The sequence below is a fragment of the Drosophila subpulchrella genome, chromosome X, assembly GCF_014743375.2.
Source record: "Drosophila subpulchrella strain 33 F10 #4 breed RU33 chromosome X, RU_Dsub_v1.1 Primary Assembly, whole genome shotgun sequence".
NCBI lineage: Eukaryota > Metazoa > Arthropoda > Insecta > Diptera > Drosophilidae > Drosophila > Drosophila subpulchrella.
This window is the reverse complement of record NC_050613.1, coordinates 17,318,362-17,331,299: the sequence shown is the minus strand read 5'-3', so window position 1 is coordinate 17,331,299 and position 12,938 is coordinate 17,318,362. Positions and strand designations below refer to the sequence as shown.

Genomic DNA, 12,938 nt, shown 5'->3' with positions numbered 1-12,938 from the left:
CAAACAAAATATGCACATACAGCATTTGAATTATGCACTGAAAAAAATAGTTTTATATTTTAGACAATACCATTTTTAAAAAGTTTTATTTTAGGATTTAAAAATTTTTTGCTCAAACTTTTAACAAATTTTACCAAGGTTCCTTTAAAATAAGCACAAAAGTACCTAAAATACAAACAATTTTAAAATTAAATTAAATGTTTAATTTTAAAAGAAACCATTTATTTTTGGTTTTTGAAATTTTAAATTGTTAATAATTTTTTCACACATGACATTACTTACACTGTACGATTCAGTAAAATGCTTATGTGGCATTTAAAATCGGAAACGAGTTTTTGGTGTTTGGAAATGTATACTTACTGAATGAATATATAAAAAATACAATACAATAAAACAAATTCTAACTTTGTTAGTGGGTATATTTATTTATTTATAATTTATTTCAAATTGTTTTAGATTACACACATTTTCGAAAGGCTTGGCTAACCGAAAGCGAATATGTAAGTTTGTTTATAAGGCTGTAGCATGTCGTAATCGCGTATTATTATCAATTATTATTTATCAATTACACTTACAGTCTATGTCTTGGACGGATTAGTACTATGTTACGAAAAAATTGATAATCGTGAGAAAGTATTGTGTGATCCTTTCAGAAAGGAATCAATCCAATTGAGGCCCCGTATATCATCGATCTGTTATCTGTAATCGGTATGCTGTATGTCGTTCGTTTAATTAGGATATTCCAATGTTTAAGTATCAAGAAGACGATGCATTTGGAAATACTATTCTGTAGTAATACTTTCATTTCAAACCTGTGTATCTATCCCACCTGGAGTATATATTCAAAAGTGAAGATCCTCGAATCTGTTCAAAATCGTGTGCATGTGGCAGTTTGATCTTTGTATATATACATATATACATTTGTAACTAGAAAAAAATAGGATACCTAATTTCGACGATATATTGAGAAGTTTTACTAGTTAATTAAGAAGAGTAAGGATGCTAGGCCCCATGTTGTGACTGCACATACGAATTTCCTATCAAAAAAAGATCAACGGCAGCGTAACATCTAAAGAACACTTTTAACTAAAATTACAACTTTCACACACCATCTTTTTAATTATCTATCTTGCTACTTTCCTCAGAACATATTTGATTAAATGCGAAATCTCAGAAATACCACTTGAGAAAATTTGGAATTTAAGTGCTTGGACGCTTCTTCACAAACTGAAATATCAAAAAAATATAACTCTAGTCTGTTCTGATTATGGTCCTTCAACATCATCCGCTTCGAACTGACATTCAAGTGTTTCTTTATAGTGGCTTACTTTGTCAGGCAATTGTAATTGGCACGTTTGTTAATTATTGTAAGGTTATGTACTCATATGACCCATTAATGCGAATTAAATGTAAGGGGCATTCGTAAAACAGGTCTGATCTGCCTACCATCCTTTCATTCCGATGAGAAGAAGAATGGTGGCGGAACACTCGTCTGTGATATGGAGTTTTTCTCGTTTGAAAACCCTTTCTTCGGAACGGTGTGCTTCATCGATTGTTAATTAATTTTAAGGGACTCCACCGATCCAGTGATCTTCTTACCACTTGCGCGGTGGCAAGGGCATTTCCTTTTCGGCATGGTAGACCCTTCGATGGGTCTCCACATACTCACTTTGCGTTTGGCTCTGGGCCACAATACGCTCGCCGGTCCTTCCAGTTCCGGTTAAGGCCAGCTGATTCGACGGCAGGGGCTGAAAATAGGAGTGTTTATATAATGTATGCTTTTTTTATATGATATACGTTTAGAGTTATCAGGCCTTTTCGTTGAATTCAATTTGACTTTGAATCCTCTTCCAAAACCCCCCAGAAAAGTCGGAAAGTAGGCAAAATCAAAACTGATAAATGATATAGGGGTGCTTGGTCTCGTTGAGCCATCAAATGTTATGTAGAAAATTCCAGAAAACCCTTGCTTAAAGGTCGATGGATTGGGTTGCGAGATGGTATGGGATGGGGATCAACTGCGACCGAATCTCACCTGTCGAGCCCGGCGAGTGTGCGGCGTGCCCTCCGGCGAGGAGACCTCCACCTCCAACTCCTCGGGGGCAGTCCAGTGCTCGGTGAACTCGCTGGCGGATCGGGCCAGCGACGGATGGCTGAGGGAGCGGTGGAAGGAGCGTCGGTCGTCATCGTCGTAGTACTGCATCCTATAGTAGCTGCTGGCATCGCTCACATTATCCGGATGGGCATCCATCTGGGGGCGTCCGAAGTCCACGGTCACCTCGGACATGGAACGGAAGTCGTTGTGATCCGTTTGATAGGAAGTGCGCGAGCTGCGGCGCGATCGCTGGAGATTGAAGGGTCCACCGGGTCCACCGCCAGGTCCCACACCACCACCTGGCATTAGGATGCCACCCATGCCGGGATCATTCCGGATGGTCCTCACACTCGACCCACCATCGCTGTCGTACTCATAGAGTGTGGGCAGGGAACTGCGCCGGGATCGGGTGTCCCATGGCTGCGGCGATGCCTTCTTGCCGCGTCTCGGCGTTCGCATCTCCACATCGGGATCATCGTGGTCGGGCGGAGCCAGGATCCTGATGATCACATCCCAGGTCTGCGGCTCGAAGACATGCTCGTACCGCGTGTCCTGGCGGATCCGCTCGAAGTCCTCCCGCACCACCGCCTCGGTGAGCATGGTGCGCAGCGAGGACTGCGTGGTGATGATCTCCTTCCACTTGGCCCGGTCGTCGTAGCTCAGATTGTGCACCGAGCTGACATCGTCGTTGCCCACCTCAGACATCTCCGGCTCCTCGAGGATGCGGATGAGCACATCCCAGTTGGGCACATCCTTGTCCTGCGGCGGCACCTCAATGGGCTTCATGTTGCCCACCAGCTCGGGACTGGTCAGCTTCAGTTTGTTGTCATGGATCTGGGCTGGGAGCTCCGCCGGCGGCAGACTCAGCTCACTGCGCTCCATCTTGGGCGTGAGGGTCAGGCCGGAGGCACTGGAGATGTCCGAGAAGTTCTCCCACATCTGCTGCTCCCGATCGCTGGGATAGTTCCTCACCCGCACATCGAACTTGGGATCCACCTGGGGCGGTGGTGGTGGTGGTAGCGGTGCCCTCGGCTTGCTCTTGTACTCGGTGACCCGACGCTTGTGGCTCTCGATATCCTCGATGGTCTTCTTTTCGGTCACCGTGCGCAGGTACACATCGTCTACGGTGTGCGAGGTCACCGGCGGCGGCAAGGTCACCACCGCTGGCAGGAACTCATCCTCGTAGTAGTGCATCGTGTCCACCACCGTCATGTCTGGAGCCTCGGAGGACAGGTCGGTGATCTCACTGGGCGCCGGTCCATCGGTATAATCTGACCAGTTCTCCGGTCGACCATCCACCACCTCGTGATGGGTGCGAGTGTAGACAGAGAACTTGGGTTCGGCAATGACTGGAGGTGGGATCATTTGGGGCACCTGCGGCGCGGGATGGAGTTCCGGCACATAGGTGAACTGCGAGTGCATCGTCTCCACCTGCGGCGGCAGTGAGTCCATGGTCAGGACGCTCTCCCGATCTTCGTAGGCCTCCATAATGGTCGACAGATTGTTCCGATCCGGACGCAGAGTGGCCACACTTTCCGTATCCGAGGTCACCGGCGATGGTGGCGGCGGCGGGCTCTTCTTCACCCTCACCTGGACATCGAACTTGGGCGAATCGGCGGCCACGGCCTCCTGGATGGGTATGGAGTGGCGGGTCATGGCCGTGGTGGTCATCACCGCATTCGCCGACGGCAGCTCCTGGGCGGGAACATAGTGATCACTGTAGATGCTTGACGTTTCATGGACAAAGGCGCGATTCTCGAAGCTACCCGCCGAACTGAAGGGCAGCGATCTTGTGTCGATCTCCTCAATCTCCGAGTGCGATTCACTGGGATAGTCCGAGGGAATGAGGGCTCCCTCGCTGCCCGAGGAGCTGTACACCGCCTGGAGGGCAGCGTGTGCTCGCGGTATCTTGACGCCCTCGAAGGCGCTGATGTTGCCCACACTGCTGCCACTCAGCTTGGTGATCTCCGATCCACTGCCCATGCTCATGGGCAGGCGGCGCACCACCGGAATGGAGCGACTGCGCAGACAGTAGTAGGAAACAGCGAGTCCCAGGAGCAGCAGGGTGAGGAACATGATCGCGCAGATGATCATCAGGATCTGGATGCTCTTCAGCGGCGGCTGCAGCACGGAGCTGGTGGCAATCGGGTTCAGACTGTGGGGTTGAGAGATACAAAAATTAGATCATGATCTGGTGTAAATAGAATCCTTCGATGGTTTCTTGGGGGTTTATGAGGATTTGTAGTGCGTTTCTAAGTACTTACATTGGAGCTGGAAGTGCGGGTGGCAGCGAGGGCACTGGAGGAGGATAACGGCAGACTATCGTGATGATCTCGTCGCCATCCATCTCCAGATTGGCGTGGAACCGAACGATGATGTTGTTGGTGAACACACGGGTGGGGTTCTGTAGGAGAAGATATAGAAATAGGATTGGATTCTCTTATAAGGTTTATTTTATTGTTGACAGAACCCACCTGTATGGTACCGCATCCTTTCAGCGGCAACTCGAGTCGGTAGCTCAGAGCTCCTTTTCCACTCACGCGGCAGGCACTGCTGCGATCGTAGTCAGCCTGGATGATGCCATGGAATGGATCGTTGAACTTGAGATCGACCTGTGGGAAGAGACCTTTATTGATGTAGTGACTGAACTGAAGTGAAGAAGATATATCCCCTGAAAAGGAAATATAATTACCTGCATGGATCCTGCAGCGCAGTTAAGAGCAGCCTTCGTTCGGTTGAGGAATATCAGCGGACTGATGTCGTCCAGTTTGGTCACCTTTAAGATATTACATTTTAAAAAATATATAAAAAAGAAATATTCTACTTAACTACAAACTAAGCTTTCCAAAAACTTTTTTGATCAAACAAAGCCAGTTTGGTAACACGTATTTCAAAAAGTATACTTTCTTTAGATCACACATAAAAAATATATAAAATTGCCATATAAACTCATGAGCTTAGGCATTTCACCGCAAAGTAGGTGGCTGGCTAATGAATATTTAGTGGGAACTTTCAGTCACGATCGTGCTCCATTTCGGGTTCGAAAACAATGCCCTGTGATTTTCCCAAGGATCTGTGGAACTGGCTTTCTGCAAAACCGAAGAGCCATTGTGAATTTGAAGGTACTTCCATCGGAAGCACAGTTACTGATATAACACTAGCTTACAAAATGAATGGATGCAAATGGGGCAGATGAAGATGCATCTGCAATTTGTGGTTGCACTTCCTCATTAAAAATAGAGAAAAAAGCTGACTTGGTGATCTATAATTGAACTAATTTTGAGCTAGAAAGATAGGTATACCTATATTATAGAGTTAGACCAAGTGAAAGACTTATTTTTCCCGTTTAAGCCCTTCTCAAGTGGTAAAATCCGACATTGACGGTTCTTTAAATGGATAAACTAGTTGAGTGATTGCCCCAACTGGCAGTTGCAAGGGCGTTACACCGGATGGAACCACCTAAGTGGTGTCCAAGTGCTCACCTTGCCGTCGAGAGTCGCCTCCTCGGGCAGTCCGTTGGTGGTGTAGTTGCTGCTATCGCCGTGCTGCACATAATTGGACTGGGCCGCCGTCTGTCCGCCGAGGAGGAGGATCGGGATCAGGAGGGTGGCCAGCAGACCCAGCTGTCCTCTTCTGGCCGAAATTGGCCCTTGCTCCAGGTTCATTTCGCTTGGCAGTTCCGCGCCGGGCTCTAAATTGGTTTCGGGCTGGGGGAAAACGAACTCAATTAGTGATGTAGACAAACGGTAAGGATTCCATGGCATGATAAAATAAAAAAAAGTGTTTCTAGGATTAACAGATACAGCTTTGTGCTATTCCTCTACATTTAACAACCTTAGCTTACTATGAAATCAAACATTTTTATAATTTTAAATACTATTTATTTATTATTTATTTTACGATAATTTAACATTTAAGCTTATGTAGATAAAAGGAAAAGCGTTTACCATGGCTAGAACGTTCAAAAATAATAAATAAATAATAAATATTACTTAAAAATACAGTTTTGTGCTCTTTCTCTGCATTTCACAAATATAATTTAAGAATGTATAATAAAAGACAAATAAAACCTTTCTCTAACTTCCTATACCGTTGTATTATTAAACAATTTTATAAATTATTCTTAAGTAAACCGAAATAATTATCTTGCTATATTTTTTATGATAATTTAACAATGAAGATTATTTTAACTAATGAAAAAAGTTAGATATGCCTAGTTTCACATCGATTTGACCAAGTCATTATATTCCCTATATAACCAACATGGCGTATGAGTAATAAAAACCTAAAATGGTCTTTATGTTTAGGAAAAAAGCTGAAAAGGGGGGAATTTTTAACAGAGAAGTAAAGTTACTCAAATATCAGCTTGGCATGGATGAAATACATTTATTTCTTGCTCATTTGTTTATCTCTCTAACGTCTTAAAGAAAGTCCGAAGTAATGGTTTAAAATGTCAAGCCATAAATCAGTTTGTTAAGTAAAGCCATTCAAAGATGTACCGTTTACCGTTTAGTTGAACCGACATCCCAGTTTTCGACTAAACTACATACATATGTATCTCCACCTCGCCCATTGTGTATTTGTTTTTGGCGGCCTTCTGTCAACGACCTTCGCCCCAAATATCCGAGATACAGATGCAAAGATACAAAGATACAAAGCCACACATGTGTAAGTGATTCACGTGGAGCTCAGCTTGGCCAAAAAAAGTCCAGAACCTATTCCTCAAGCGGCTTTTGCTGGGATCTGAGTTCTAATAGATCTTTTTTCATTTTGCTTCGCCTTTAAATTTGGCTTTGATGGACAGATGTTCAATGCCAAGATTGATGGGTCAACCAACCGCAAAAAATCTTTGAAAGATTAAAGTAATTTGAAAAGGCGGTTTCCGAACATGATATAAGATTTAAAATCAATTAGGGTTTTCATTTGTGTGTTACCTATACATATGTGCAGGCCAACCACTTACACTTATTGCATAAAAGCCTATTGCCACACGCAAGACAAAAAAAGCAAGAGATTCGATGTAGAAGTTGAGACCAAGTAGACCAATATAGCCAGACACCTACGACAATTTGGCCATATTTGTCAGGCAGTCGCCTTGAAGCGGATCTCCCGACTGCATTGCGACAAAGCAGACGCCGAGCAGAAGCAAAGCAAAAGCAAGGCAAAAGCAAAGCAAAAGCAAAGCCAGTTCAAGACGGCCAGACAACGGCAAAAGTATAGCAAAACCAGCAGCCACTTGGCTAAAACTCTACTCGATATATAAGCTTACCATTTTTTGCAAGAACGGGTTTTTCAGCCAGCCAACCAACCAACACACCGCACCGATTCAGATTCAGATACAAATTCAGATACAGATACTTGGGGCACGTAGGAGCGAATTTTAGCCAGGGCCCTGGCAAGGTAACTTTATGGCCTGGTATTATAGTGCACCTGGGCCAAAATCCTGTTGCCACCGCTCGACTCAGCAGCCAGCCTGCATTTCTGCACTGGAAATATGTACTTGTCAAGGTTGTTGTCACGTTTCAATAGACAAACTCTGTTATCACTCGCATGAGTCACCGATCTGGCTTAAAATGCGAAAAGAACTTGTTTTTGGTTTCACCGGAAACCCGCTTTCAGTTTCGGAACTTGGTACATTATTTCTAAACTCTGATCTTTAAAATGTGGTGTTTTTTTAGCAAACCTAATAAAAGTTATACTCTCTATACTGGAAAGCTTTTAATATTCAGCAGATAATTGCATAGAAATGGAAATATTCTAAGGTCCTATAAGCTGATGTTGCTTAGGACGGATGTTGACTCAATTGTAAAAAATGCAATGAGTCAGTCATAAGTGCTATAGGCTTTTTTTATTTTCTTGAAGATGAGTGTGTGAGAAAGAAAAAAATTATATCTACAAAACCCATAAAAGTTTATTTATAAAATGTCTCTCCTACATATATAAATTATTTTAGTTAGCTAGCATTTTTATTAAGTAACAGAGTTTGTGCTCATAAAAGGTGTTAATTGTGAAAATGCAGCTGCAAATTTATGCAAGTTTTTACAAATGTTTGAAATTAGTACCTATTATATTATTAAATATAAACATGAAATTATTATTATTATTATTATTTTACTACTCACTGAATATTTTAATTTCTTGAAGCATTTTATGATGTAATTCCTTTTCATTTTCAATATATGCCAAGCCTAAAAATCATTGAATTTTTATAGATCCATATATAATTTGCAACTAACATTAATCTCCCCAAAACCCAATTCAAGTTAAGAAGCAAAATATGCATGAACATGACAAGAAAAACTATTTAGTAAATAAACCCAGTTGAAGAAACTTTTTTATGTAACTTTTTAAACTACATCGGATAGGTATAATAGCTATTGTTTTATTTTTGGTGTACCTGGAGTCGCGAAAATATTCACAATTAATTGGATTAGTGTTCTTTCGCATGTAAGAAAATTTTGGCACACACATCTAAGATCGGTGTGTGTATGTTTATATATACACCTTTACAGATCCGAATATGTTTGTTTGAATGTACAGGTAGGTAAGTATCTTTTGTATGCAGCTTCACAGGCACAGTCACAGCAACACCAACACTCTCACACCAAAAGGTATCTATAGATAGGTTCGCTTTGTCGCTCGGAAAAAACTGGTATTTTGACTTGTTGCTCGCTCCGGGTCTCAAATACCCCCGGTCGCTCCAACTTACTCCACAACACAACACAACAGAGCCCAACACAACACTCCGCCCCGTCCCACCAGATCCGAGCTATGGTTTAATGATTACGCGACGACTGAGAGTTGCCAAGGTATGAGTACCAGTTGAAATACAAATGCACTGGGAAAATATATAATGCAGTATAATATATTCTATCCCCTTGCCAGAAAAGCATTAAAATTGTAACTCAATGGGGTATCAATCTCTATAATTGTCTTATGTATAAAACGGAATTGGTTCTTTAAAATTCAGTAATGAAATGCCAAGATTCGCAGTGTAAGTTATTTGTAGATGTTATGTTTGAAACTGAATAGACTACCCATTTATATTACTGTCATATGAATAAGAACAGAATTGGTTCTTTAATACCAGGTTTTTTAAACCCATAATTAATATGCCATGACTCCCAGTTTAAGTTTAAGTTGGATGTTTTAAAAATATATTTTTCATAAAAGGATCTTTTAAAAAGTATGGAAATACCAGATAGAGATGTTGAAGAATTGCTTTTGGTTGTTGTAGAATTCATAAGACAAACTAACTTCTAACTCTTTAGTTAGATTTATATGCTTGCATGCATCTAATTATCGAATACCATAGGTTTTTCTCGGTGTATGTCAGGTATGTATCGCAAACTCGGGCTGCGCATGCGCTGTGCGCTTATTAAGCCATCTCCCTCTCTTTCTACTCGCTCCCTCTCGCTTCCTCCCACAGCGAGCTTGCCTCATCGGCATGCGTAAGCTTCGGAGACACTGTTCAGTGTTCAGTGCTCAGTTTTCAGTGTTCGGTGCTCAAGCTCTGGAAAACAACAGCTTCTATGGCGGCGTTTCGACAGCATTCCAACTGGGCGATACCCACGCATTAACCATGAATACCTATACCTATACCTATACCTATTCGCGTACAATCAGTACTGGGGATCTACTTGAGTACCTATGTATATTCTTGCCTGACACAAGTCTTAACTTAGGTATAGGGTATATTAAACTGCATTATAAATATTTAACTATATAAATATATAGTATATAGTACTCTTCTCAAATCTATATCATATATAGTATGCTTAACTAATCCTTATTAAAAATTAATAAAGGAACAATTACAATTGTTAAGGTATCTCAAAGGTGGTGTCCTGTCTGGAATTCTAATGATCTCATATGAAAATGATAGAATATGATATATTACATTTTTCTGAAGTCAGCCTGAAGTGACTTAATCCCCATTATAAGCTATATTTCCAAGAGTTGCCTGCTCATGACAATCAAAAAGAAGTATGCCCAAGAATTTAAAGTGGTATTGAGATACTTAAGAATGGTATGTAATTATATCTTGGCCACAAAAGCTTAGTGAAATTTACCAAGATAATGCAAAGTGCATTAGGCCCCTCAAAATACCCGAATCGCATTCATGTTGGGGAACCAAAAGCATTAGGAAAGCAGTAGCTTCCATTTACAAAAGGCAGACGTCACGATGGAGATAACAATTAAATTTGATGAAATCATCAAGGCGATGAGAACTCTCCACTCTGCCACACTTCCGCACACGATCAGATACAATTGAGTGAAACTTTCTCGGATCAGAATAAAAAGCAATTTATTCTGCCAGGGGATTACTGTACCTTTTTTCTTTTGTGGGGGAAAGCCAAAGATTGGTTCTTTTGTGAATGGGCCTGCTATTGGAAACAGGGCGCCACCGTCCACTCGACCGCACTTTTTGTTCTTTATCCGAAATTGTAATTTTTTTTCTATGGGAAACTAAATTCCACTCGGTTAGTAAGGCCAGAATTCCTGGAAGATCGATGATTTAAATTCAATACCCAGAAGGCATCACTCGATAAAGTGTCACACCTCTCGACTGTCAATGCTATTCGAATGCATCACACATTTTAGTTACTGTGCAGTGTGTTTTTTCATTTTATTAACACAGTTGCATTTATTAACCCAGATGGCGTGCAATTAAAAACTTCAACAAATGCGTGTTTGTAGTATTAATAGGTCATCATTATCATAACCAATGTTTATAACACTTTTTTGTAGTTGCATCCTTACCAGTTAGTAACACTACTTATGTTAATTCACAGAATAAAAAGGCCTTTTGAATTTTACCAGTATCCCAAATCGTTATACCATAGATCAGTATACATATAGAGTATATAAATAAAACTTTGAAAACACTTAAACAAAAAGAAAAAAGTCACAGGAAATCACAAAAGTTGTTTGTTAGCCAGTTCGGCCATTCAAATTGGCCACGCAGAGAGGAAGAGCTTTCGCAAGTGATTTACGGGAAATAGGTATGCAAAATATAAAAAACAAACAAAAACAAAGGTTTAAACAAAACAAATAAAACGTAGGTAAATACTTTTTCCGTTTGAGTCGCGATTCCGACGCCTGGTTGGGGTTTTTTCAAATTACTACTAAATGCCGAATTATTTTGTTGAGTTTTGTGATCTGAGACCAGACTTGTCTCTAACACTGGTCCGTGCCCGAACGCGCTCTAGTGGATTACTGGCTGGCGACTGTTTTGGCCGCTCGCGAATCTGGAAAGCTGGCCCCACCGAACTGAGTCGGCCTTCTCGGCTCACAGCTCGTCCCACAGCTTTTGAGCCAAGTTGAGGCTGGGTCTCCGGGCACTTATCAATACGTTGCCTCCCCAGTTGCCAGCCCACCTGGCTCTCTGGCTCTCTAGAGATGGTGGCCTGGCTATAATAGTTGCAACAGTTCTTGGTACACAAATACAAAATACTTACTTACCTACATTTTTGATTAATATCACTATGATATTATTATATTTTATTATACGTCGGTCTGTATTCTTATAATATTATATACTGTACATATTAAATAGTTTCTAAACATATTAATATTTTTCATATCACTATGATATCATAATATTTTTTTATATGTTGATCTATATTCTTATAATATTATAGTATCTTCACATCTAATAGATCTTAACATGAAACAAAAACTATATTTATTTCCATAATTGTGTATTATCTACTCATCTATAATAGTTAAAACAGTTCTTTGTATTTTATTTTTGTATTTTTATCATAATATATTATCATATTTTAAATTTTGTTTATAATTTTATGTTATCTACATATCAAATAGTTAGATACGAATGTGTAACAAAAATATCTTTATTATCCACTTATGAAATATATACTGATATGCAACAAAAAGTATCCAGATATTTTGCTGTGTAGCTGCGATTTGGCTTCTAAAGTTATACAGGGCCCAGCACTGGATAGTAATCTTCCCTGTCTCTCTCTTTCTCGTGCTAACGCAATTTAAGTTCGGGTTTCGGTTTAAGCCTCGATCACCTTTGCTGGCTCAGCGATGCAAGACGAGCTGGCTTATTCGGCGGTGGGTTTGGGTTTTGGCTTTGGTTTTGGATCCCCAATTGAGAGCGCTTTCTGGCCATCTCTCGCCCTGTTGCCAAAACCTGTTGTGTACAGAGAAAAAATTCAATTGGTAATAGATAACTGAGCAAGTCACTCAAAATGTGAAAACTGGAACAACAATATGTGGTATAACATAAATATTTGCAAGTTGTGCAAATTTAACAGTGTTATAATATTTACTGGAACTTTTGTTCACTAAACTCTCACTCACTGTTCATTAAAATATGTTTTATTAAATAAAATATAAGTAAATAAAATAATGGGTACTAATTTATATAATTGAAAGCATTCTATAACTGAAATAATTGAAAACCTAGAGCTGGCTAACAAACTGGACCGTGAGTGGATGTTATCTTTTTTCTAAGTGTAACTTTTATTATGGTAACGATCCATACTCTCTTAAGCTTCGATTCTCTTTGCCGAGCTTTGGAAAAACTTTGTGGACTTTAAGCTTTTGTTGCTAGCAATAAGAAATTATATTAGCAAGACAAAAAATAACCCATTCTTAAAAATGCGAACATTAGTAAAATATAATTTTTAAATCCAATAGAGTAATGAGATTTAGAACGGGTTAGCAAGCTGTTCAAAGAAGACGGTCTTATAGCTGTACACCGTGATTTGGCCAAACTACGATTGAAAAACCGGAAAGAAAAGAAGCATTTTTGACTAAAATCTGAATCTCGTATTTTTGACCAAAATCTGAACCCTATTTTTTGACCTAAAAA

The 12,938-nt window shown here is 40.6% G+C and overlaps 1 protein-coding gene across 1 annotated transcript; it reads right to left on the bottom strand.

The window, feature by feature from the left end:
* Positions 1–404: 404 nt before the first annotated feature.
* On the bottom strand, positions 405–11,329 carry LOC119556338. The gene is made up of 7 exons (XM_037868430.1): positions 11,166–11,329; positions 5,575–5,799; positions 4,785–4,868; positions 4,567–4,704; positions 4,357–4,496; positions 2,033–4,247; positions 405–1,748 (listed from the first exon to the last, which is right to left on the bottom strand). The coding sequence occupies exons 2-7, from the start codon at positions 5,755–5,757 to the stop codon at positions 1,596–1,598; spliced, it is 2,913 nt and encodes a 970-aa protein (XP_037724358.1). The 5' UTR covers positions 5,758–5,799; positions 11,166–11,329; the 3' UTR covers positions 405–1,595.
* Positions 11,330–12,938: the final 1,609 nt, after the last annotated feature.